We start from the raw sequence: 25,394 nt of genomic DNA, 5'->3' as shown, positions 1-25,394 counted from the left end.
AAAGAAGGGAAAAAAAGACTTTGATTGTATCAGCATTGGAATCCATCATCCATGGCCAAAAACAGCTTTCTGAGGGCATCAACAAAAGGTGCAATCAGTACCATAATGTACTGCAATATCAGTTCTTGGAGTGAGGACCCTATGCAATATCTTAACTAGCATGGTACTACTTTCTACCACTACCCTGATTTGCCCTTAAAATGTAAGCCACGCCAAGTCTCCAGGATTCCACCTCCTACGACTGCTTATGAATTCTGGAGAGTTGCCTTGCCAGTAAGCTTCCTTAGGATCATAGAATCCATGGAATCTTAACATTCCATAGACTTACATGTTAGGTTGAAAAGGATCTCAAAGACCATCTAGCTCCACCTACCCTGCTGCAAACAGGGTTACCAACCACCAAATCAGGCACTACATCAGGTTGCCTAGGGACCCACCCAACCATCTCCAGGGACAGGGAGACAGCTTCTCTGGGCAGCCTGTGCCAATGCCTCATCACTCTCTCAGTGAAAATTTAGGGCAGATGACAGAGGAAGAATCTCCCATCTTTTAGTCTAGAACTGTTTCTCCTTGTCCTGCCAGTGTAAAAAGTTTATTTTACTCCTTCCTTCTTGAGGAACCACCTAGAAATTCATATGATGCAATATTTCCCAAGAACTCTTGTTACCAAATGTCCCTATAACATGACCTCTGGATTGTCTCTCCTTGAGAAGTCATCTACACAAACTTTGATGAGGCTGAGAAGTAACACCCAGAAAGGGTCAACCTGTTAGACAGGAATCTTAATTCCAATACTGTTACGTTTCCCAGGGAATATCAACCGTGATAATGAAGGTGTATAAACCTCCCTGGTTCCACTTTTTCCTCAAAAAAAGTTATGTATGATTTTCTTTTCTGGCAAGGAGCACTTACCCTGCTGCCCCTGCGGTGTTTGTGAGATGATGAACTGTGCTGGCTGCAAGTTGGTTGTTGGATGCACCAACACAAACTGTTGCAGGTTGAGATTCTGCTGCTGAAGCTGCTGCAAGTGCTGCAAATCCTTAAGGAAACAGGGGAAGGGGAAAAAAAAAAAGAAAGAAAAAAAGAGATAAAAAGAAAAAGGAAAAAGAGCTGTTGTTACACATTTATGTCAGCCATGATTCCTAATTAAACTAGATGTTAAATACATCAGTCCTGCTACTAAAATACCTTTTAGACTGGCACTGTGAATTTCACTGCCCTACAAAACAAACAAACAAAAAAAACCAAACCCACAAAACCAACAAAAACTGTTTGCCAAATAACCCAGCAAAATATTTCTAACATTGTTCTGCTTTTATTTAAAAAAATACAAGTTCCCCTCCCCCTCAACCAAAACAGATAAGTTTCCAAATACTTGTCAGCACTTGTATTTCTCAGACTTATGTTTAAGGATGCAACTTCTACTACGCCATTCACTGTTGAGAAATCCAGCACATTTCTGCTAGGAGCTACAAGGACTGCCCTGAAGGTAATGCCTCCTATTTTATTATGTTGTCTTACAACATCAGAAGTGGATGTTGGTGGTATGGTAGTAGAAGATGAACCTTCCCACCAATATTCTGTTTCATTTTGTTTTGTGACAGACAGCAGCAGAAGGGAAGCATGACATGGGAGTGCGGATGAAGCAAAGGGGTGTCACTGAATTCCTCCATGTGGGAAAATGGCACCCACTGACTTTCATCAATGTTTGCTGAACATTTATGGAGACCAAATGGTGAATGTGAGCACACTGACTGGTGCTTCAGTAGTAGTGATGGAGACAGTAGGTCACCTCCACTGGTACAGATTTTTATGAGCACGGCGTACAAGCTCTTGTTCAATACTAGCAAAAATGTACAGCTAATGGTGACAATGTTTAAAACAATGTTTTGTGGCTGAGAATTTGCCCTACCAAACAGTGTTACTATGTTCTTTGTATCTGTAATATTTCCCATGGAAATAAATAGGAGGCATCGCTTTCAGAGTGGCCTATGTATTTTTATTTATAACAACAATCTGCAAGTAAATTTTAATTATTAATAGGAAAGCAAAAAATTATAGATTTCTTGTTTGCACTCCAGTTGTTCACGTCAAATTTTGGGAAGCAGCTAACCCGAATAGTAAACATATATTTGCTTAGTTTTCCATAAAATTACAGCAAGTGTAGTAGATGCAGCTACCCAAACACTGCTCTGTTGTAGAACTCTACTTTTATGTATTTAAACCGTTCAAAACTGTTGATTTCTTATAATTAAATGATTGCTTTTAACATAAATGCTGATCTCTGAGAATCAATCATCAAGAAAAATGGTTCAACTTGTTTAGCTGGAGAACAAAAAAAGCAGAACTACAAAATAAAAATCACACCAAACTAGTCTTTTTAAACTTCTTCAGGGAAGACGATAGTAAGAATAATCTATATTTGAAAGCTGAAGCACAGTATAAAGTTAGTCAACAGAACAGAGGTAATCTGCATGAATTATCCAAATACATGTGCAGAAGAAGCTATTTCAAGAAGTGTGCTGCTTGCACACACACAGCAGGTAGATAAAAGTCAGAAAGATCTCCAATAGTTGCATACTCTAGTTAAAACAAAATCAAAAAGCTGCCCAAAACTGTCTTTCAGGTAAGTAGCCTAGATACTCAAGTACCTGCTGACAGAAAGCCTCACTATATCTACCTGTGTCTGAAGGCTAACAACACCAGGCCACTCCTAAACCAGCACTCAGTATGACTGCATGAATGGAGCTGTTCATGTTAACATACCTCTAAATGTAAGCTCAGTGAAAGTGAGACAGACTAAGAAACACCTGCTTCTCAAGGCTTGTTATACTAACTAGCATGTATTTTTGACTGATGCAGGTTACTGAGAACTTGCACGAGCTGCTCTGCCAGCAGATGTGCAAGGTCATTAACTGCTACCAGCAGAGAGTTGAAAAGTCAAGACAGTGTCAAGGATAACTTCTTATACAAACAATGCAACCATTTGAAATACATATCTATCTGAGTTCTTATGTTATTTTTAAGATGTTAAGCTAAGACTTAAGAGCTCCAACAATCTTCTAAGGAGGTGGAATGGGAGTGTCAAAAAGGCAGCTTAGGAAGTTAAAGAATCCACTGACTCATGAGACCACAAAACATGCATTACAAGAAAATGACTACTTAACCTCCATTTATAAAGGCACTGGCCATCTATCACTGAGGCAACTTCATCAAGTTAAGACAAAAGCATGCAGAATCGTAGCATGGCAGACAGACACGAGATGGCACTGACCAAACAATGAAAAGTTCTCTTTTGGAAGAGAATAGCAAAACATCAAAACAGAACCCACAGAACAGAGTGTGTTTTTTTTTTTAAGTTGATAACATTGTTTGCTTTTGTAAAATTTGGGAAGTACTGCAACCATTCCTATAGAATTCGGGCTAACTTCCTTCCTTAAAAAAGACAGACTTCTTCCTTTTTTTTTCCAGTAATGTTCCAAGTTTCTCCTGGCTTCATGCTGAAGTTACATTAGCTAGAAATGTTACTAAAATCTCCTACTTCTTGAGCCCAATGCAAGACAGACCTTCACTCATTTACTGATAGTCATTACTCTACCAGTTACCTTTGCAGACTGAGCAAACCCTCCACCATAGCGAGGCTCACACAGAACTGAACGTGAGGACTAAATGCAGTGGAAGAAACTGTATGGCTGAGAATCGAGTGGAAAAAAAATGAAGAGAGGCTGAAAGATGAAAATAATGAAAAAAAGTATAAATCTAAAAAGTAGAATTAGGAAGGAAGTTTTGAGGAAAAAAATATGGACAGAGATAGATAGGTTGTGGGCCTCCTGCACTAAAGCAAGCTAATGTGAAATTCCGAGATGACACAGCATTTTTCAAATGATTTGAGAAACCACAAGAGAAACAAATATGTACAAAAAAAACAAGCCAAGGGTATTAAAAACCAGGACAGGGTATATGGTAACACAAGCACGTCCAGGCTACAGCCCACATGCGGCCTGGCTCAGCCCACAGTGTGATGCATCCCCTGCTACACCTGGCCCTCATGGCAACTGCCTCTTCCCACTCAGCATCCTGCCCGACCACTCAGCACCAACAGAGAATCAGTGCACTGCTAACTCCATCTAGGCAGAAACCAGGACACAGTACTGTGCAGTACCTGCTCAAGTGATGGCAAATATTTTCATGCATTTTGATACACTGGCTAAACATAGTTCTATGAACAGAGAAGAAAATGTAGCCACGCTTTGTGTCAATAAAGAATAGGTTTAGAGTAGGTTTTGAGAGGTTGAGAGTAGGTTTAAAGATGATCAAAAAATAAGCAATTTTTAAATTCACAACTCCATTCTCAGTCTTACAAATTTTCAAATGGAATGTATACAGTTGCCATTAAAACTAATTGATGCCTCTTTACAAGACTTTTTTCTAAGACATCTCTTGCCAGAGAGAAATATTCAGTTTACAGTCACATCCTACTCACACAATTGCTTTTTGGCAGTACATACATTTGTGAACAACTGCTCTCCAGTCTGAAGCACAGAAAGTGAAATTTCATCAAATATCTCTGATGAACACCTTGAAAGAATTGTAGCCACTGCCATCAAACCAGACTGATGTGTCAGCTTCACAGAGACACATATTCCACTGTTTTTGTGGCTTTATTGTATGTTTTGATAAAAATCATTATTTTTTTGTATGTTTTTGTATATGGTTTTTGTATGTTTTGATAAAAATAATTAAAAATTAAAATAAGTTTTGTAATTTATATACATTGACTATATTATATTTTATGAGGGCTGCTTCAAAAGTAATACCTCCTATCTTATTTTGTTGGCCCACAGTGTCAGAGGAGGATACTGGCAGTATTGGCAGTAGAAGCTGAACCTCCCCATGTTGTTTCTGCGTGATGGATGGCAGAATAAGGGTAGTCTCACAAAATGGTGTCCAACATGGAAGTGCATATGAAGCAGAAGTGTGGAACTGAACTCCTCTATGTAGAAAAAATTGCACCCATTGATATTCATCAATGCTTGCTGAATGGTTACGGAGACCCAACAGTGGATGTGAGGTGGTGAGTGGTGAATTTCAGCAACAGACAACAGTTACAGCAGGTGACCTCCACTGGAACAGATTTTTACAAGTGCAGCACACAAGCTCTTGTTCATCACTGGCAAAAATGCAGAGCTAATGGCAGTGACCATGTGGAAAAACAGCATTTTCTAGATAAGAATTTGGTCAATCAGAGTTATTGTGCTCTTTATATCTGTTGCCATTTCCACAGAAATCAGTAGGAGGCATTACTTTCAGAGCTATATACATTTATGCAGTCCTCATCTTCACACAATGCAGCCCAGGCAAGCCAAAAGGTTGGACGCTCATGTGTTAGTATATTTCTAAGATCAAAGAGAAGAACTTTTTGTTTAAGTGTATCCAGTTAATATGAGAAAACTTAAAACTGAGGTGTCAAGATAAGGTATAAGTAATCTTCTTCTCTACATTTGTTTAGGTAAATAGTATCTTGACTGAGTTTCGTTTGAATATAAAAATATAATTATGTAAAGTAGAATAAAAACAACATCTCCAAGGCTATTCACTCAAATAATGCTATAAATTCTTCAGATTCATTTGAAATTCAATTTCATTTCTACTTTTGGAAAGTTTTATTGTTTTCCTGTTGCACTACAAAAAAAAAATCTCCTAACAGCAACCATGCAAAAAACTGACACTTTTCCTAGGCTATTCTTTGTTTTTCAAATGCAGAAAGAGAGGGACAGATTTTTGTAGAAACACATCTTCTGGTGCTTCCTATGAAGTCAGAAAGATCACAGGAATCCAATTCCTATCTCTGGCAAGATGAGTGGAACATTTTGATATGAGGACATTTTTTCTTTTTAAACCAAAGTTCTAAATTCGATGCCATTATCTCAAGTAAGAACTTCACTTCGAAGTTAAGTACCTGTCATTTTGAAGTTTACATCATACAAACACTGATGATAGATTCTGAAAACAAGCAAAGAAGCCTCTAAAGAACTCCAAAACTTGGTACAACTACTTATTGATGGTTTAGCATCAGCTCACAGCAGCAGTACTGACATCTTCCAGATTCCTACAGCAGATACCTTACATTAACTGCAGCGCACATTAAAGAAGTCATGTTTGTGCAATTAGCTAATTAAAATAAATATGGTAATCCCCCTGCTGCAGAGACCTGCCAGTTAATCAATTATTCAAAAACCATCAAATAAAATAAACACTCAGCTATTTGTGTAATCAGCTATGTGTTTACAGTGGCAACGCAAAGCTGAGCACCACTCATAAAAAGGTATTGAGATGGGTCAAAAAGCATAGTGTTATCCAACTACAAACACAGACCGTGGAAGTTTTTCATTAAACACCTCAAATTATGTCCAACAGCTGTGCAAATTATACCGTGCACTTTTACGATAAGAGGAAGCAAAACAATCAACATATACTGGAAGAACCTAGTTCAAAAGGAACTGCTGCATCTAATGTTCAAGAAATTAGGAATCTCTCAGTAAGTGAAACTTTCATTTGTTCCACTTGCACTGCAAATACACTTCATATATGGTGACAACTGCATGATCACATGCTATTTTTTTCCAGAAAGCCTTTAGCTCATTCAAGCACACAAAATAGAGCTTCTGAAGTGAGTTGTCTATTTGATGGCATATGTTTGGTTATTTCAACTCTACTCAAAACCTTCTCTCAAGACTTTGTAAATTCTGAAGAAAAAATCTCACAGCACTGAACTAGAAGCTTCACATACTTACACAGCATCTCACCACAGCGGAAGAATAGGAGAGCAACATCTCGCACACACACAAAACTGTCTCTAGAAATCTCAACCATGTCATTGGCATGCTTGACAAGTGTAAAGCCAGGATTCAACGTACAGACTTCATACGAAATTTAAACACTGGTTAAGTAAAACAGACGTCACTATCTTAAGTTGCACACAGGGAGAATAAGAGGCATGACTGTGGATCATTTAAGTTTAGGTTAAAAGACTTGCACAACATCAGATAGGAACCTGAAAGACACACAGATTGCAGCTGGATGCTAACCATCAACTTCCTTTTCCATTCCTAAACTGCCTACATACAAATGCTTAATAAAAATGAGAGATGGTCTTGGGTATTACAAGTTTCCTTGAACATTACATTTTTGAGTCATCTCTATACCATGACACTGAATGCAGTCGTTTGTTCACGTGACTCAAGTGTCACAGTGCACCAAGAGGCTTAGTGGGTATCACACCAGCACTGGCTTTCTAATTTGGGCTTTTGGTTTGGCACCACAGCGGCCTCTAAAAATACAGCCATAGAGGCTAGAACTTTCAGAACAGCACCACAGAGCCTGTCCACTTCAGCCAGTACAAAACTGGTAACAGAACCAGGCTCCTACCCCACTGGTGAACTACTGCAACAAAGAAGTAGCACATTCAACAGTGCACTTCACAAATAATTGTGACGTTTCCGTTGTTTTACTTAATCAGCTCTCATCTTCACTTCTTAGACACTCTGTCCCAGTAGAATACAAGTGAAAATAGTCCAAATAGGAAGTGTCAGCCAGTGTGAAAAGGCTGCTCAGTGGAAGAAGGAACCTTGGAGATTACATACTCAACATGTTTTGCACAGCTAGACCAATCAAACTGCAGTATTATATAGCAAGAACCTTGCTCTATGTAGAGATGGACCGCAATGCCAGCAACACAGTCACCTACCATGATGTCTGTGCTCTACACTTAGTTACCTTGTCCAGAAGTCTACAGTTTCAATACCACAGATGCTATGTTTTGAGTCACTGGTGCTGCATTCTCAAAACTAAATTAAGCCAAAACAGGAAGATTAAAGTAAGCAAAATTTCTTTGTCAAGTAGTTCTTCAGAGTAAAGAATTAACAGGTTGTTAGCAGCTGTCCATAAAACTGGACAGATTCCAACATGGGACTTATTTTGGCAAGATTTTCTCTGGAAAAACAGGAGTGCCAATTCTTTGTCACTGCACTCTCAGCATTAAGCAACAAGTCAAGATAGCAAACAAACCTGTCAAGCTGCCTTTATTCAGCTCTCTCATTTTGTTGTTTGGATCCCAGCAACGTCCTTTGTGATACTGTGGGGCATTCCTCCCCATACATAAGTCTCAACAATGGCATTTCTATGGGCATCTTTCTACATTCATTTTTCTCCCTTTCAAGCTAATTACGAGGAAGGAAATACGTAAGATATCCCATCTGGACAGATTCTCAAACTATCTCAGGAGCTCAATGGAACTGATAAGCAGCTGGTTTACATTCTTAGATATACCTAACTACCTCAGAGCTAAGGATGAATAAGGAAATACTATCAGTACCTCACAGATTCTGGAGACTCACTGAGTAAGGAATAAAAATGTTACTTCAATGATGCAATTTGTCAAACTTTATTTTCCACCCTCTAAAGCCTCACCTGTGCAATCTGTATTGGCTGAGATAGAGGGATCTGCGTCATCGGCGTTGCAGCAGAGGCCGAGATGGTGGCACCAGCAGCGCTGTGCTGCTGACTGGCTGAATGCTGCACTGCAGCTGCCAGCAACTGTGCCTGTGCCTGTTGTAGCAATAACTGTTGCTGGGCTGGCGTCAACGTGAGCTATAAATAATTAGAAAACAGCCATTAATAATGGAAAGAGCCACTTTAGCTACAAAGTCATTAGCTAGCCCATTACTAGTTATATTAACCAGACGTTCCTGGAACTATTACTACAGTTTAGCCATGAACTAGTCATGGATTTTGGCCATAAATAAGGACAGCTGGCTACTCAACACACTGTATGAATCAACCTACCACAGAACTGATATAAACCAAACCACATGAATGGAAACATTTGCACTTACTGGAATCCACAGCATCTAATTTTACTCCTAAGTTTTCTCCTCAACTCTATCAGGAGATTCAGGAAAAAGGTAATTACGTAGCAAGCAAAAGAAAAGAATTACGTTGCCAAGTCTTGAAAGGATATTTACACCCAGAAGAACAGCAAGTGATTAGCCAGATGAATGAGAAGCAGGAATGTTGGCTGTGGCTACTGAACAAACTGATAACACCCCAGCTGCTTCACATTAGCATGAATCCCTGCCATATTCCATCATTTCCATTATGCCCTAAGATATAAGTAAAGAACATGAGCTCCATTTGTTTTTCTCCAAGTCTCCCCATCTGCTTTTTTTTTGTTTTGTTTTGTTTTGAATAGAATTGGCAAGTTTACATCCCTTTCCTTTCCCAAACACACATTATCTCTGTGAAACAGGTGGCAGCAGTCTCTCCTTTACATGTAAATGAATCTTGATGCTACATTTGCTACAATCCATATCTGCATAGACCCGGAGTCCTATGTTCCACTACTGCAAACACTCAAAAATAAAAGAAACTAACACTTTCTGAGAACGGCAAAAATAAGTTATAAAAACCCAACATATTAAAACAGTCTCACTTTTAAAACTTTCAAATTTAATTAACCGGAACTAAATAGGATGTTGGCTGAAAACTAGCTTACAACATTAAACAACTGAACGTGAAATTAAGACAGTTTCATTCAACTGTAGAGATGACCTAACCTAACAGTTCAAATTCCAAATACATCACTAGTACAACTGTCTTAAATTCCTTATTAGCATGTACAGTCTTAAAGGTGGAGAGTTGATCACACAGAAGCAAGACAACTAACAAATACAGCCCCTTCACAAAACTTCCTTTTTTTGTTTTGACTAAAGGCATTTAGAACAATTTAGAAACATCAATAATCCTTAAGCAACAGCTGTTCCACAATTCCTCAGAAGACCTTGCAATTAACAACTCCAAACTGGTAAGTTTAAACAGAGAAGTCGAATAAGCTTAGGGCACAGACCACCAGTTACTTAAAAAGAAATGCATACAAGAAGAGGAAATTAATGTCAGCAGTTCCATCATTTTTGTTCTGCATTGTAACTCAAGTATCCAATACAATTTAATCTCGTGCTTGCATGTCTTGTTTTATTCTTACAGTAATGACAACAGCAACTCATTTGGGCACACCAGGTTTAAGTCTCATTTTAAGTTTCAGATGGGTTTCTCAATGCAAGTGCTTTGTAAGAAAACCAGACCAAAGGGTGCCTTTTCGTAAGAAAACATTTTCCCTCTTGGGCCCTCTTTCACACGAACTTCCTCCTATGTGAAAGGAAATGACAGTAACCCTCACTGATAATTCTACAGGGACAGCAGTACTGCCATCATCTGCCAGACAGGAGGCTTGCTACAGTACTCTTAGGTAAATCTTACCCCAGTGATCTGTCCTCCGGCCAGCATGAGCTGGGTCTGGGGTATGGCCGCCTGCACTGAAGGCTGCTGGGAAGGCTGGCTTGGCTGCTGAGAGTCCCCAGATTCTTCATTAGATTTAGACTAGGACAGAAAAAAATACAACTCTTTATAGTGTAAAACAGATGTTAATGTCTAACACTGCTGTGCGAACGCTACACAATAAAAAATCTTTCATCTGCATACAAAAAGCCCTTGGGTTTATTTTAAGAGTGGGTTTAAGCAATGGCTTTATGTGCCCACCATCTCAGCTATGATTGCTCAAACATGTCTGTAGGTAATGCGGTTTAAACAAAAAGAGACTCGCAGGTCTTTCGTGACTCTGACATTATTTTCAGATCTCATTTCATTTTATGCAGTGCAACTGAAGCTGACACTACCTTGCACCATAAAGAAAGAAATGGTTGTTAAAATTATTCATTGCCTAAAATCCTCAACAATGAAACGAGAGAAAGGAGATTATGTTTTTATTTTCTGTACCTGCATCCTGGACCTCTAAGTCATCATACTGTTGGCTGACAAGAGAACTAGCTTGAAAAATCCTCATAGGTTTACCCACTGAGAGCAAAACGCACAGTACATACAGTGCTTCTAAATAATCAAAGTTTAGCATTTATTTAATTGAACGCTGCTTTATTTTAAATGGTTTGTTGTTTTTTAAACAGAAGAAATTGCAAAGACACGAGGGAGGAAATGCAAGTGCATGAAGAGGGGGAAGAGAGTTTTATGATAATTAAAACTGGTTATGCAGAACATTAAAATTCTGCATAGATTTGCATATTTTCCACCACCTGTTTTGGGGACTGCAGAGCAGGCTAATTAACATAAAGGCTCTGATTAATTCTGCCAGTCATTGAGCGATAATTACAGCGCAGGACTGTAAACATTCTGCACTGGAGATACAGCCTGTTTGCCAACATCTCTCTCAGGGATGGAAGTTTACCATGGCAACCAAGGCAATTTTCTGCCTCCTTCCTCTTAGAAAGGAAGGTCACTATACCTCCTCTTCTGTCCAGATTGTTATTATGTATAAGTGGGTCCACATTCTATTGCATTTCATGTAATGCACTACCTACGTTCTTTAATAACAAGCAATGCTGAAACCGGTTTTCAGTAATACTATGTCCCTTGCCCTTTAATATAGTACTGAGAGGAAGTAGCACATTAACTGATACACCAAAGCGTTTAGCATCTAAAGTTTGTAAGCTTTGTTGTCTCACATACACTACTGAACAATTACTCTGACTTACAGAAAATTTACTATGTGTTATTTACGCAAGCAATCTATTCTATCCACTTTACATAGCTCATCTTATATTACACCTCTATATCCAGCCACTAGAAATAAAGACAAACTAACACCTGCTACGTTTACAGTAAGAGAAGTGGAAGAACATGAAATGTTCCTAGCGTTTTACAACTTTCATAATAAATTACAGCATTTGACACATTCAAAATAAAATGATGATCACTGGATGTTTTAAGCATCTCAGCTTCTGAACGGCTACAGTGCTGATCCTCATTTACACTTGTGAAACTATATCCATCTAGACCTGTTACCTGCAAGACCAATCAAAATGAGGAAACAAAGCAACATCTCATAGGTCCAAGGCTATCTCTAAAAGGACCAACACGTGGTCTGGAAAGCAGAATGAGAGAAGGGCAAGCAGCAGATGGAAACAGTTTTTACCTGTACATTTAAGGACTGAGCAGCAGCCTGTAAACTTGTTCCAGCGAGCTGGACCTACAACAGTGCAAAAACAGAAGTGATGTTGAATCTATAGGAAACTAAGTGTAAGAGGGAATGACTCCACCGCAACAAAAATTACATCAAGAACAATGCCTGTCCTTCTAACACTTGACTCACCAAACTCTTTCAGTCTTATTTGTCTACCTCTTGGGGAAGGTACCTCTGCCATAGGATCCAGGTGTACTGGATCCAAAGTAACTGAGTAGAAAGAGTGCACTTTGGGGTTGACAGTCTGACTGTTCCTATTATTGTATAAATACCCACAACTTAGGGAAGGGAGCTACACTCTACTCATCATCCTCCTAATAATTCAGAAGGGGTCCTAGCCCAAATATGCATGTTACATTCATTTGCTTCCTTGTTTAAAAAAAAAAAGCAATCAACTGCATAGCACTGAATCCACAGGATACAACTCTTCCACAGATAAAGCCATTCAACTACTTGCAATCCTCAGCCACTGAAGAAAACATTAATATAGAGGACTGGAAATGCTTTACAACGGTGGTATTGATTCAGGTATGCTCAAAACTTGAATCCAATGTTTGCGATTAACAGCCAAGTCCAAATAAGCTTGTGTGTTACCAGTGAAAAGTAACTGATGTTTCAGAAACCTCACTGAATAGTGCCATTTTATCTGTAACAAGAATTTTTTCAGTGTAACAACTGCTATTTTTTCTAAACTGAAGACTGTTTTAAACAATCTCTCCTTGTTTCTACCACTGCTATTATACAGAAGGAACACTATGCAATTAATTATCAACACTTTCAAAGGTCAAAGTAACAGCCTGTAACAAAGTCCATCTTTGACTATGTTTGAAAAATCACAGCTCATTTGAAAATGAGGCAACACATGAATGTAAAAGAAAAAAAAACAAAAAACAAAATCAAAATGCAGTACTGGCCTCTATAAAAAGATGTGCCCACATAACTATACTGTATAAAAGCATAAAGATGTCTGTAAGCATAGGAAGAATAGTTTTAATGTAAACCGAATTATGCTGAACTACTAAATGAGTATTTGAACAGGCAACCCTTAAGAGTCACTTTGGAAGTATTTTCTACTACTCTGGATAAAGTCCCAGTAGACTTACTAAGCACGTTATCTATACAAGCAAACATTCTCAAAAAAGCTCCTTCTTACCAAAAAGGAAAGTATAGTATGCCAGTTGATGATGAGCTTTGAAGTAAAAGCAGAGAATAATCTACACAACAATATCCTACTGTCTGAAAGAATAGACTCAAATCAACTACATTAAAAAAATACACAGAAGACTGACTGCATCTCACTCAGGTACAGCCAGAATATACCTGAACATATCTTTGGATGCAATTTGGACATCCCTTCCACCATGGACATTTTCTAAGTTGGAATTCAAGTGGTCCTGAATATTGGCTACATCTCAATATTTTGCATTAGTCTAGAGGAAAGCACTCAAAGACTGAATAACATTTCACACAGAACTGTCGTACTTGAAGCTTGAAAGTAGAGTCCCACACACCCAACAAACATATGGAAGAATAGTTGAGATTTGTCTTTGAAATAGAGTTTCAAGAATTAATTGCTTTATCAAACATGAAGTTGCAACAATCCTGACAATTGTTTAAATAAATATTTTCCAACCAAGGTAAGGCACCATGCTAAATAAAATTAAAGTCCTGGGTCAACCAATATAACAAAATAAAGACCAAATCCGACCACCACCAACAAAAATGGCTTTTAAACAAAATTTAAAAGCTGCCACAAGATTCTTCAGGACAGCTGTATATGTCTCCATGTTAAACACATACTGACAACCGATGAAAATTAGTCAGCTTCTCTACACAAAAAAGCAACCTACCAAAGCCTCTAGGTTCTGCAAATCCAGATGTTGGCATTCCTCCTAGGTCCCATATAACCTAATCTACTAGGAAAACTGTAATTAACGTGACAAGTGTTGAATGTTCCATACAATAAAATGGCAATTCTGAGCTCTTTTAATAGGGTATAAAAGCTTCAGTAGGTCAATTATACCACAACAACCGTGCAACTGCAGACCTCAAGCATTCAAGGTCAGCCAATTAGCTACAGCATTTGAAAGTTTAAACTTGGTGCCGAGGAAGTGAAAGGAATTAGGACACTTGTTTTCACATTTCAACTGCTATCAGATTAAAAAAGGTACCAAAAATACTGCTTGTGCTTCTCCTCACTTAGGGATGTCCCATTTTACTTTAAACTACATCTGAAGATCAGCTTTGATTCCCTAAACATAGCAGCATCAGCAAAGCAGAGGGACTGTAGCAGAAGGGTGAATATCATTCTACACACAACTATCTGAAATAACTTTTTGTAAGAAAAAAAAAAGTACAAAAAAAATCACAAAACACCACACCTGAGAGAACCATATGTGCTTAATAAGTACCACAATTTTGTATTTCTAGTCAATATGTAAGAGCTCAGAAGATCAGAGCATCATGCTGAACATCCTTCAACATCATTTTTGTTTTCTTCACTAGGTACTGACAGTTTCAAGATCTTGGCAACTGCTCAGCTAACACTACTCCTTATCAGAAAGATTAAATTTGACACTGCATTTCATTTATGTCTAATAACTTTATTTCTAATTACTTTAGACAGTCACAAGTCCCAAGAAAGAGGCATTTAAAGTTCCTCCCGATAGGTCTCACTCCATGGGATACAGTCTACAGCGCAAAGCAATTAAATGAATGCCACAATAAGAACCACAGAATCACAGGGGTTGGAAGGGACATCAGGAGATCACTGAGTGTGTACTGACACAGTAAGAACTTTCCCACTTAAGCTCCTCGAGCATGCTGTTTATCAACATATTTTTCTAAATGACTACTCACAGAGAGAGAACAGAACACACAAGAGAAGCTGTGTTTGTATCTGTTTGAGTCACCCTTGCTCTGAAATGGGTCTTCTCTTACCTGATGAAGGTGCCCAAGAAAGGCCTGGGCTGTAGAGATTGGTCCTCCAACAGGCACAGGCTGCTTTTGAAAGTCCAGGCCATTTGTTTGTGTGCCTAGTGGAAGAGAGATTATGGGCCATTAGCTATGGTTTTTACTGAAAGAAAAGACGACAAATATATTTAACTCAGTACAATGTAATTGAAAAACATTCCAAAGGATAGCAAGATTTTTGTTTTTCTTTTATTACTGAGATAGATAAAAAAAGGTTCTGTCAGTTCCAGGCTTCGATGACTTAGCTTTTGTAAAGTGAAAGAAAATATTAAGCTAGTTTAGTTAAATTCTATCACCTCACCTATCATGTGTACACTACTACCCCATCATTTTCAAACCATGGTAGCAAATCAAATGACTGCAAGCTGCTGAAGTTAAAATATCAGTTCTGCATGTACTCCACACTGAGTACAATCCTCAAGTTCAAAGTGAAAAGATTCATAAATACTCATCTCTCATTAAAGGTAGGATAAGCAATACTTGAGGAAAATAAGACCATTGTAAAAATAGTTTTTAATCCAAAGAGTAAAACTGTCACCCAGAAGTGATATCTCCAAATTTCCACAACTATTTTCACAGAGCTCCCATGACATAAGATAACCAAATGTGCTTGCTGTTATCCTTGTTCATTTTCATGTAACTACAACCTGATTGTTTTCCTACATCTTTGTTGTCTTCTTCCTAAATAGCTTGGAAGACACAAAAATCCACAAAATATCTCCAAATAATCTGAACGTGAGAGAAAGAACTCAACATTTTTTCACCTAAACTGTCAAATGATTTCCCATTGCCAAGAGGAACTAACTATAAACTTTGAAAAATTATTCCATGGCTATATAAAGACAGCGTTAGGGACCAACCTGTTTTGTATGTCACGCATTACTACCTACTGTGGCTAAGAAGAATGAGGAAGACTCTTTGTCAGGCTGCAAAACATGACATGAAAAAATGTCATGCCATCTTAAAAAATGGTGTATATGAAAAGGTATAAACAGCATTAGACTTGCATGTTTATATCTTCACAACATATTTTGTTGATCCTTATGAACAGCTGTTTAATTCCTAGTTCTGAACTCTTTCCATCACCTACATTATTTTCCTCTACAAAAACCTACGTTATCTAGTAAGCAGTAATCACAGTTGTTTCTAAGGAATAGCATCCCCCATTATTTAACATCTGCAAAAGCAAGGAGACAAAATTTGATTAAAAATATACCACAATCCAATATAATCTTATACTTCTGTTTTGACCTACAAAAAAAGCTTACATACATAAGATTACCAAAAGTTATGTCACAGTTCAACTAAATGCAGATGCAAGCTTTCCAGCGCCAACGTAAGTCGTACTTAAGGCAGCCATGTGATGTGGCTTTTTTTGCTGGAGGTGGTGTAAGGGAAGAAATGGCCAACTCTATTTTTACTTCCATGGTTTGAGCCAGGGTTTACATACTTATAGACATCTGTTGCAGCCGAAGATCCACAGACACTCTAAATACTCAAATTTTAAGCTATGTAGAATGATTTTGCTCAGTGAGCCCAAAGAGTGCATGGAAAAACTATCACTGATCTGAACTAATCCTAAATGAATTGGTTGCATTTCACTGAATAGAAGTAGGTAAGAAGACCTGTTGGAAAGAGCTACGAGTACTATCCGTTCCCATTCTTCTGAGTAAAATGCAAAATTCTCTCAGTGCAAAGTCCAAAGGGAGTGGGAATCTGACTGGGTAAATATATAAAATTAAACCCTGACAAACAAATAGTGTAATTCAAAGAAAATCTACTGCCTCCTCATTCAAGCAGATGCTTTTAATCAGATATTTTCAACCTTGCTGAGGAAGTAGGAAGGGAGAAAGAAAAAATCCTACTGTAAGGCAGGTATCCTTCCCTCCAGCTATAAACTTTCAAGGGTAAAAAAAGAATTACCCTTTTCCAAGAGGACTAGCTGTTAACCTCACCGTAAATAAACAGTTCTTGTCAACTGCCTTCCAAAAAGAGCCTCAAATCATGTCACTATATTAAAAAAGCACTGCTATACATATGTATAGAGATACTCTGGCTAGTGGTTCTGCTAACTCCGATATGAAGACTTGAAAGAAGCCTCCTACAGTTGACAATTCTGAACAAAGCAAGTTCTAAGACTGAGCATAAAATCTTCACTGATTCCAAATATTTGTAACTCTCATAGCAGCAGTTTAGACAGGTTATCAAGAGAGTATAACATTTTCCTTAAATCAATTCTTGAAGGACTACAACTCCTTCTCCCCATGCCATCCAAATCCCAACTTCAAGCAAAAGAAAAAAACAAACCCTAAACCCCATCTGTTTACTCTGTTTTACTTGTATCTTAAGCCTTCTTTGGTATCTGGAAGTTCCTTTCCCCTTCAGATGCAGTCTTAGCTTTGGAAAGAATGCTGCCAAAGTTTCTCGCATTTATCACAGGATGCCTACATCTTTTGAAGAACAGCAGGGAAAATGAACTTGCAGTTCAGAGTTTCACAGGTTTTACTCTTTAAGGTGCTCAGAAGGATGTAACAGCACTCCTGCGGAATCCAAGAAATCTGGTGAAGAGACTGGGAAACGGAGCTGTCAGAATCAGAAGGTCATCGACCGTAGGAACATGAAAGGATCAGAGTGCCACTTTTGCTCAAGGTAAGAGCTAAATGCTAAAAACAAACTAAACATCAGCAAAAAAAGAACAGATTTTAACGCAAATATTTATGCCCTTCCCGTCTCCATCACTCCTCCTACATAACTGCTAGGATTGATCTAATAGCTCACCAACACCAAAAAAGTGGGAGTGGGAAGTATCCCCTGTATTCTTGCATACAGGCATGTCATCACTGTTCTGTCTCTTCTGATAGTTCATAGACATAGCAGCAAGTGAATTCACACCTCTAATGGAGTAGAAAACTCTTCACATTAACTGTTCCCTTTCCTCTAGACCAAGTTAAATCATTCCACTGAACTGACAGAAAAAAAAACTTAGACTTGGGTCTCACAAGCAGCAGATGATGCAGAGCAGGTGAGGGCAGAGAGGTGCCAATAGGGAAACAAGCCTTCCCCGTTCCAGCAAGTTTCTAGATCACATTGAGCACTAGGACATAGTTTCACCCTTACAATCCAAGTCCAGTGCAACTTAAACACCTCCAAATTCTGGCATATACTCAGCTATGTGGCTAGTTACTTCAGAGAACTGGTTTGGATGAAGCCTAATAATGCATGAAATTAATTTCAGTCAAATCAGATGCCTGAACCATCTCATTTAGGACTGCTTCAGGGAGAGGAACAGAACATGAAGTACCACAGCAGCCTGAGCTTGTGTTACTGTTTACTGTCTTGCAATCACACTTTCTACGGATAAACACAGGGCCTAATGGAACAGGAAGGTAACGCTGCACCAGCAGTCAGGAGAACATGCTTCAAAATACTAAGACCACAACCATCAGAACTTAGTCCAGGCCTTGCAAACTGTTCAAGAAAGCAAGATGAGTGAGAGGCTACAGCTCTAGAGAGATGCGGAATTAGGTGTGAGAGAGGACTTACGAAAGGAAGACAAACAGTGAGAAGGAGTATTTCCAAACTAACCTGAACATGCACCTGCAACGTGCTCTAGAAAACATCTTGCAGCACTGACATTGCCCAGTATCCAGAATCGGTGATTCCTTGTTCACGTCATTAATAAAAAGTTCAGTAGTGATATTTGCCCAGAATTCTAGCAGATATATATCAAAAACATTTCATGCTCCCTTGCCATTGGAAATTCAATCTCAGGAAATGAAGCAACACAAACAAGAATATTCAGAATCCTTCTTTCTTTCACTTAATTATTCTGCTGTTATGTCAATGTACATCTGAAAACTATAGCTTTCATAGACATTAACCTTGGCTTTCATACTACTGCAATAACAGACTTTAAGAACACTCACTAAACAAGAGGAAAAAAAAAAAGAACTATTCTGGAAAGTTGTATGTTATAACATCCAGAAAGGAATCAGAAAAGGCTATCAGTTTTTCTACAAGATAGAGTTTCACAGTTCTCTCATTCTCTCGCCTTTTTCCAGTGGGAACTAAATGACCTGTCCAGCCCCCTACTGAAGGCTGGAAAATTAATTCTACAACACTGAAGAACAGTTCATTAATTCATCCTCTCATGAAAACAGCTGGACAACAACTTGTGCACTTACCAAAGTTTTGCTGTTGTTTTTTATTCATCTGAAACACTTGCTCTGCCAAACAAGCTCCATGCCCAACAGTAATTACTCTTAAAATTTTCAAACCACATCAGCTTACCAGAAAACAGGAACAGCCCAAACATCCACTCTGGATCAAAAGACAGTCAAGCAGTGCTTATACAGTAGACTTAAGTAATTTACAAATGTTACTGGGAAGAAGACAATTAATGAAAAGTTATAAGAATCAGCATCCATAAAATTCTTTTTGCACTTACTATCAGAGCCTATGTTCCCTAGACAGTCAATCAATGGCATTTCCAGTCCCCAACCATCCTGACTACTTTTCACTAAGTATGTGCAGAGCCCAGAACCACAATCTAGAAAGCACTGATCAGAAGTCCAAATTACATATCACGACTACTCCTTCCAGAGCTTAACATTTGTCTGTTGACTAATGCAACTGATGCTTGAGCCTCCAAAGAATGTCACAGGTGTCAATCATTACCTCCAGTAGTTTATGAGTACTGTGCTTGAAAACACAGCAATCACTACAGAACAAAAAGCCCTCAAAATTCCTAGATTGTTGTAGTCTGGATAAATAAATAAAATCAGGAAATAAATTTGAAGTGAATGACTAGGAACATTTAAGTTAACAGAAGTGCTGTTTGCAAAAAGTCCAAATACCAGTAAGAGTCAAGCTTTTGTTATAAACTAATGGTAGCATTACAATATAAAAAAATATAAACACTGTAGCCTCACTTGTGATGAAAACATCTACATGGAGCATTACAGTCCATTCTTTCTTTAAATTATGACCATCATCTTCACAATGATGAAGTATTTGCCCAGGGCAGCAAAACCAGAGCTCTGTTAAAGCAGACGTTACACTTTTATGATAATGGACTACCTCCAAATGAATTGTGCCCTCCTCTGAAAGAACTTGGTTGAGGTAAAAACTGCCAGTTGAAGCTGTCCTTAAGGAAGTGCATCAGGGATGGCTCTTGAAAACAGGTACCCAGAGCTGCAGTCATACAAAGCAGCAAGTTTGAATTTTCTCAGATGTTTACACACACCGTCCAGATACAATGATTCAACAAAAAAGGGATAATTAAAAGCATTTTCTCAACGCTGTCTACGACTGTATCTCTAGCTTGCACTTTTTTTTTTAAATAAACTTATAAGCCACGCTAAAAAGACTATTAAATCGTTAATAAATGTTTTTTACACATAAAAGTGATTGATACTTCCCCTATTTACAAATACAACTGGAAGTACAGAAATAGAGATGCCAGTAACAAGAAATACACTAGTAAGAGTGAGCTGATTTCCTTTTGACTGACATCATCTATGACAGAAAACATCCAGCCTCTTAGATCAATATTGGGAACATTCAGTCACTATTAGCTGTATTAAAGCCTTCCTCAAAGAATGAGGAAACAGAAGAATAAGGTAAATTATTAATTTCAGCACAATTCCAGAGTTGAAAGTAAAATTCTTATTACTGAATAAGAAGGAAGAAACCCATTTTCCTTATACAAGGCAACTAGACTTCTCTCATGGCTTTCTGATTTTTGTTATCAGTATTCCTCATAACATCACATGAGGCACTGGGAGTTAAAGAGTTAATGCTTCAGTTCTGTGGACTGACAAATTTCTGAGTATTTGGCTCTCAGAAGAGAGCTACACACCCCAGAGGGCTTTGTGTTCCCATTTTCCACTCAGAGAGAAAGAAAACTGAACACAAGTCCCAAGACTGCCCTCTTCTGCTGGCCACCTCAGCACTGTCCGTCTCACCTTCAGCTTTAGAGTAAGGTCCTCAGTTTCAGACACTCTCTCATTTTATTTGATTTACTAGCTTCAATTCCAATTATATTGTATTATTCTGCATTCCAGTATCTTATTTATTATATTAGCTTTCCTTCATCCTCAGATTGTTGCTGCTGTTTTGTTTTCAGGCCCATCTCCCTACCCTATCTCTTCTCCCCCTTCCACTTTTGTAGGGCATGGGTCCATGGGTCCCCCAACCCATCAGTTATGAAATCGGGCCAAACCAGCCCATAAATGGTTTTGACAATGTCACTCAACAAAGTAGTTCCTTTTAATTTTCTCTCCCCAAACGTTACTCTGAGCTCAGAGAACACTGAGTTCAATTAAACTATTTACTGCCTATTCAGAATAGTCAATTCTTGTTTCCAAAATGAACCTTTAAGTATCTGCAGAAAGGAACTGAGGCATGAGATAGCATGACTGAGTTCTACTGACTTAACTTCAATGGGTTATAAGTTGGCCTCGCCTCAATGATGCACAGAAGACACAATAGCTTTGAAACAAAAAGCCTACTGTGTCACAGTCAAACTTCAAGTCTATTCTAACACATGAAGACATTACAGAAAAGTCTGCTAATAGGATGCTGTTTGTTTGCTTTTAACGTTGAGAAATGATGCTTTCTTCCTTTGCCTTGTTCTTGAGGGCAATTGTAGCCTTGACTGAAGTCTAGAATGGAAACCAGATCAGCCAATGGCCCACATCTGCCAGGAAAAAAACAGCCTCAAAATAAATAAGAGATCGGTATGTCAAAGATACATCTTGACAAGGAAGAATGAGACGGCTTTATGGAGAGCTAGTGTCACAGGATTTTTCATGATATCAGAAGCATTATAAACAAGAAGGAATGGAGAATCTTATAATCATATTGATATGTGAATGAGTAGTACCCTGCATACAGCATGGCTAATGACTGTTTTTTTGGTATTGACACATGCAGTTTTCCCAGGTGTAGGAACAACCTCTGCCCCTGAAATTCTGTGTGTGTTTTTTAGGGCTCTCCTCCACAGTGTTTTTGTTCTTGCTGTTCCTGTAAACAGGCAAAAAAATTCTGCTTTTTGTATCCATTTAATTTGATGACAAAAATACCTGTGTATCAATTTATCATTTCTTACCTGTGTTCCCATCTCCACTCTCCATTGATGGTTTACTGGTTTCTGACGGATTGTTCATTCTTGAGTCTGCGTTAAAACAGAAAAAGATGTAGCCATGAACAAAAAATGCTCAACAATCTAATCATATTTTCTTATCCAAGACACATACAGAACATCTTGAATTTGATATGTAATTTACCCTAATTCAGCTTATTTTGTAAACACAAAGAATCATCAGAAGCAGAGCACAATATTGAGTTTTCCAGATAAATACCATTTCAACATTTTGTATGTCATTGTTGACTTGTAAAAGCATAGTGCTAAGGAATAAAAACAGCATGGTAGAAGACAAGAATAGGTAGAACTTTATTTTCAGCACAGTGAATTAGAGAAACGAAGGAAAAAAAATGAAAAAAGAAGGAATATGAAAAGACTCAAAAACATTAAATCTGACCACCAAGACCATTATGTTTAAATAGGTGCCATTTATCTAAAACTACATTTTTATTTTACAGGAATGTCACCAATATTAAATTCAGTATTTCCTATATATTCATGCAAAGCCTTACAAATACAAATCATATTTCTCCTCCTTCTCCCAATAGATGGAACCTACTGAAAAGCCTGCTCTGTATCTGAGAGCTTGTCAGCTGTATATTGCACAACACAGAGTCTCTTCAGATGGCAGAGAACATAGCTTCCCTATAGGAAGCTATAGAGAAGTTCTGCATACAGAATTAGCTCTACAACTTATTACCTCCTCATTCCTAGCTACCAGCCATATTGATGCAAACCAAAACTACAAAAAGAATCTCAAGATATACTAGTTCATGAAGTGAAGCATAAGCAAATCCTTAAGTACCTTCTTTCAATGCTGTAACCTGTTAAACACAAGCTCAATAAGCTGAAAATGAACATCAACTTCAAGATATTCACTTGCTAGGTGCTTAAAAGGTTCCTTCTTTCATCAAAGCAGCAATCTACAAAATAACAATAGGCTGAAGAAGAGGAATACAGTAACAGTATTAATTCTTGTGTGTTTCCCCGGGTATTTCCAAGAATGCCCAGCCTCTTCATTGCTCAACAGCCTAGAAGAGCTGGATGTGAGAAGACAATTGCCATGTGCTACCATCTGCTGCCTAGCAGAAAACTATTGGGATATGAAAGCCAGGGGCAAGAGCAGAGGAAGAATACAAGTATGAATCAAATGGAAGGAATGAACACTTGGGCAGTGCTTGAAAGGAAACAGGAGTTACAATGGAGCTTGTCTGAGTGTACTGGGTTGAAAGAGGGAAGAACTAGTTAGTAATGCAGCGCATATGAGAATCGGTAAAAGAAGCAAGGAAAAACTCCAAGACAGTTAGGAAACACTATCTAAGACATCTCAGTATTTTTAAAACGAATGTAATTTTCCATGTAAACAACTGCTGCAGTTGAAGCAAGTGAGGCCTAGAAAACCCAGAGGGTTCTAACAAGTGAATCTGCCCCTGACAAGTTACTTCAACCTCTCCAAAGCATCAGCTCTCCATAGTAAGTTCCTATGGCTATGATTAAGTCTTCTAAGTGTCAGCTGAGTATAAAAGATAGCTGAATTGACTTCAGACATGCTCCCTAAACATTCCTTTCAGCATGAAGGCAAACAGGTTAAACTGTCGTTTGAAACAGGGAACAAGGGAGAACCATCCCAGCTGAATGCTTCTGTCCCACATTTCAGCAAAAGACCTTGAGCAGAGCTTCATTAAGGCTGCAGGTACAGAATCTACTACTTCTCAGCTCCTTCGTTTGTCATCTTCCATGTTTAGATAGCAACATACATACTCTACAAAAGGAGAGGAGTTGCCCACAAGACTATGCAGGAAATAGGCAGTTTTGATGTGCCACTCACTGCTGGTGGGTTTGCATGAAAAACAATTTGTTTTAATTTAGTAGCTGTATACACCTTAAATGAGTATACCGTTGTGGTAACAGCGCATTTGTTTGAAGTGATTACAGGCAATGTTTGTTTGCTAAACATCACTGATTTGCTCCTTGACACACAGCTGGCTACTGAAATGTGCTTGGCTTCAGAGAACACTGGGCAGTTGACTTCTCTTTGGACGCAAACTTGAAGAGCGCCTGTTCAGCAGCAACATGAGCAAGAAGGGCTCCACACCAAATATACCTTGCCATGAAAGTAGGCTAACTTACGAACATAGTGGATGTAGGGTATATTTTTAGGCCCAGAGCAGGACAGCCTGAGCTCATTACAGGCTAATCACAGAGGGGAAGAGCACCATCTAAAACATCACCCCTGAACAATGCAGGATGCACTTTTTCAAGGACTTCAGATAAAGCTCTTCTTGAGAGAAGAAAAACAGAGGGTCTCTAGGGTTACTCTGCTGCAGAAACTTAAGTATGAGAGCCAGCCAGCAGAGTACACACATTGGCATCAATGTGCACCTAGGGGCAGGGCAGAAGCTATCCCGCACACAACACTGCAAGCACTGCCACCCAACAACTTCTTGCACAACAAGCGTGTCTGCTCAGGACAAAAGCAAAACTCTTCTCATAAGGCAAGGTGTCTTTTTCTGTTAAGAGTACTGTAAAATAGTTTGTTTTTTAAATGGGTTGTCAGTGTTTACTACTACTAGACAGATAAAGTTTACTCAAGTAGCTAAAGTGTGCCCACCTGACAAACACTTTGTTGTAAGGATTCATCCCAACAAACCTCAAATGTCATTGTGGAAAAAACCGTAAGCTGGACACAAAAACATCTTTCTAGCACTGTTCGCATTTGAACGAAGGATGGCATCCATTATTTCACCAGCTGACTATTTCCTGCTCAATCTGTGGGCCTTCTGCATGTAAAGCATCAGGAACAATGCTCCTATTTCCATTGCAAATGGTATGATACACATCTGAAGCACAAAACTGCCACCAGAAAAACAGAGGTATCTTCAGGATGCTAAGCCTACAGATTGTGTCACACATACACACACACACACAGAGTTTATACATACTCATAAGACTTCTGCTTTAAAGTTAAAGGAATAAACAAATGCAGTGAGCTAAAAAAAAGAAGTCTTGACGCTCTCATCCTTTTTCCTGCCTTCAGACTTTAGCTGCGTTTAAATAAAGGCTCTGGGCTACAACTTCTGCCAACCTCATCATACAGCACACTGCACAGAAGGAGGACAGAAAGCAGCAGGTGCGTGATCGAGATCCAGCTCTCAGAGGCAAACCCACGCAGCAGTGCTGCCGTGC

The 25,394-nt window shown here is 38.6% G+C and overlaps 1 protein-coding gene across 8 annotated transcripts in view; it reads right to left on the bottom strand.

Moving 5' to 3' along the window:
- The window catches only part of POU2F1 (POU class 2 homeobox 1), a 108,062-nt gene that overhangs the window by 24,943 nt on the left and 57,725 nt on the right, over positions 1-25,394 (bottom strand). For 5 of the 8 annotated variants that reach the window (XM_065741897.1, XM_065741905.1, XM_065741902.1 and 2 more), the window contains exons 2-7: positions 22,173-22,238; positions 15,029-15,123; positions 12,041-12,094; positions 10,315-10,434; positions 8,470-8,649; positions 913-1,039 (exon numbers count right to left, since the gene is read on the bottom strand). In XM_065741897.1, coding sequence (XP_065597969.1) covers positions 913-1,039; positions 8,470-8,649; positions 10,315-10,434; positions 12,041-12,094; positions 15,029-15,123; positions 22,173-22,238 — 642 coding nt within the window. The remainder of the gene's footprint in view (positions 1-912; positions 1,040-8,469; positions 8,650-10,314; positions 10,435-12,040; positions 12,095-15,028; positions 15,124-22,172; positions 22,239-25,394) is intronic. The other 3 variants (XM_065741898.1, XM_065741900.1, XM_065741904.1) reach the window with 3 other exon arrangements.

This window comes from Cyrtonyx montezumae, unplaced genomic scaffold, assembly GCF_038088225.1.
Source record: "Cyrtonyx montezumae isolate F1298 unplaced genomic scaffold, pur_monq_1.0 scaffold_3, whole genome shotgun sequence".
Classification (NCBI taxonomy): Eukaryota; Metazoa; Chordata; class Aves; order Galliformes; family Odontophoridae; genus Cyrtonyx; species Cyrtonyx montezumae.
Note: the sequence above shows the minus strand (reverse complement) of the source record. Positions and strands in the feature narration are given on the sequence as shown.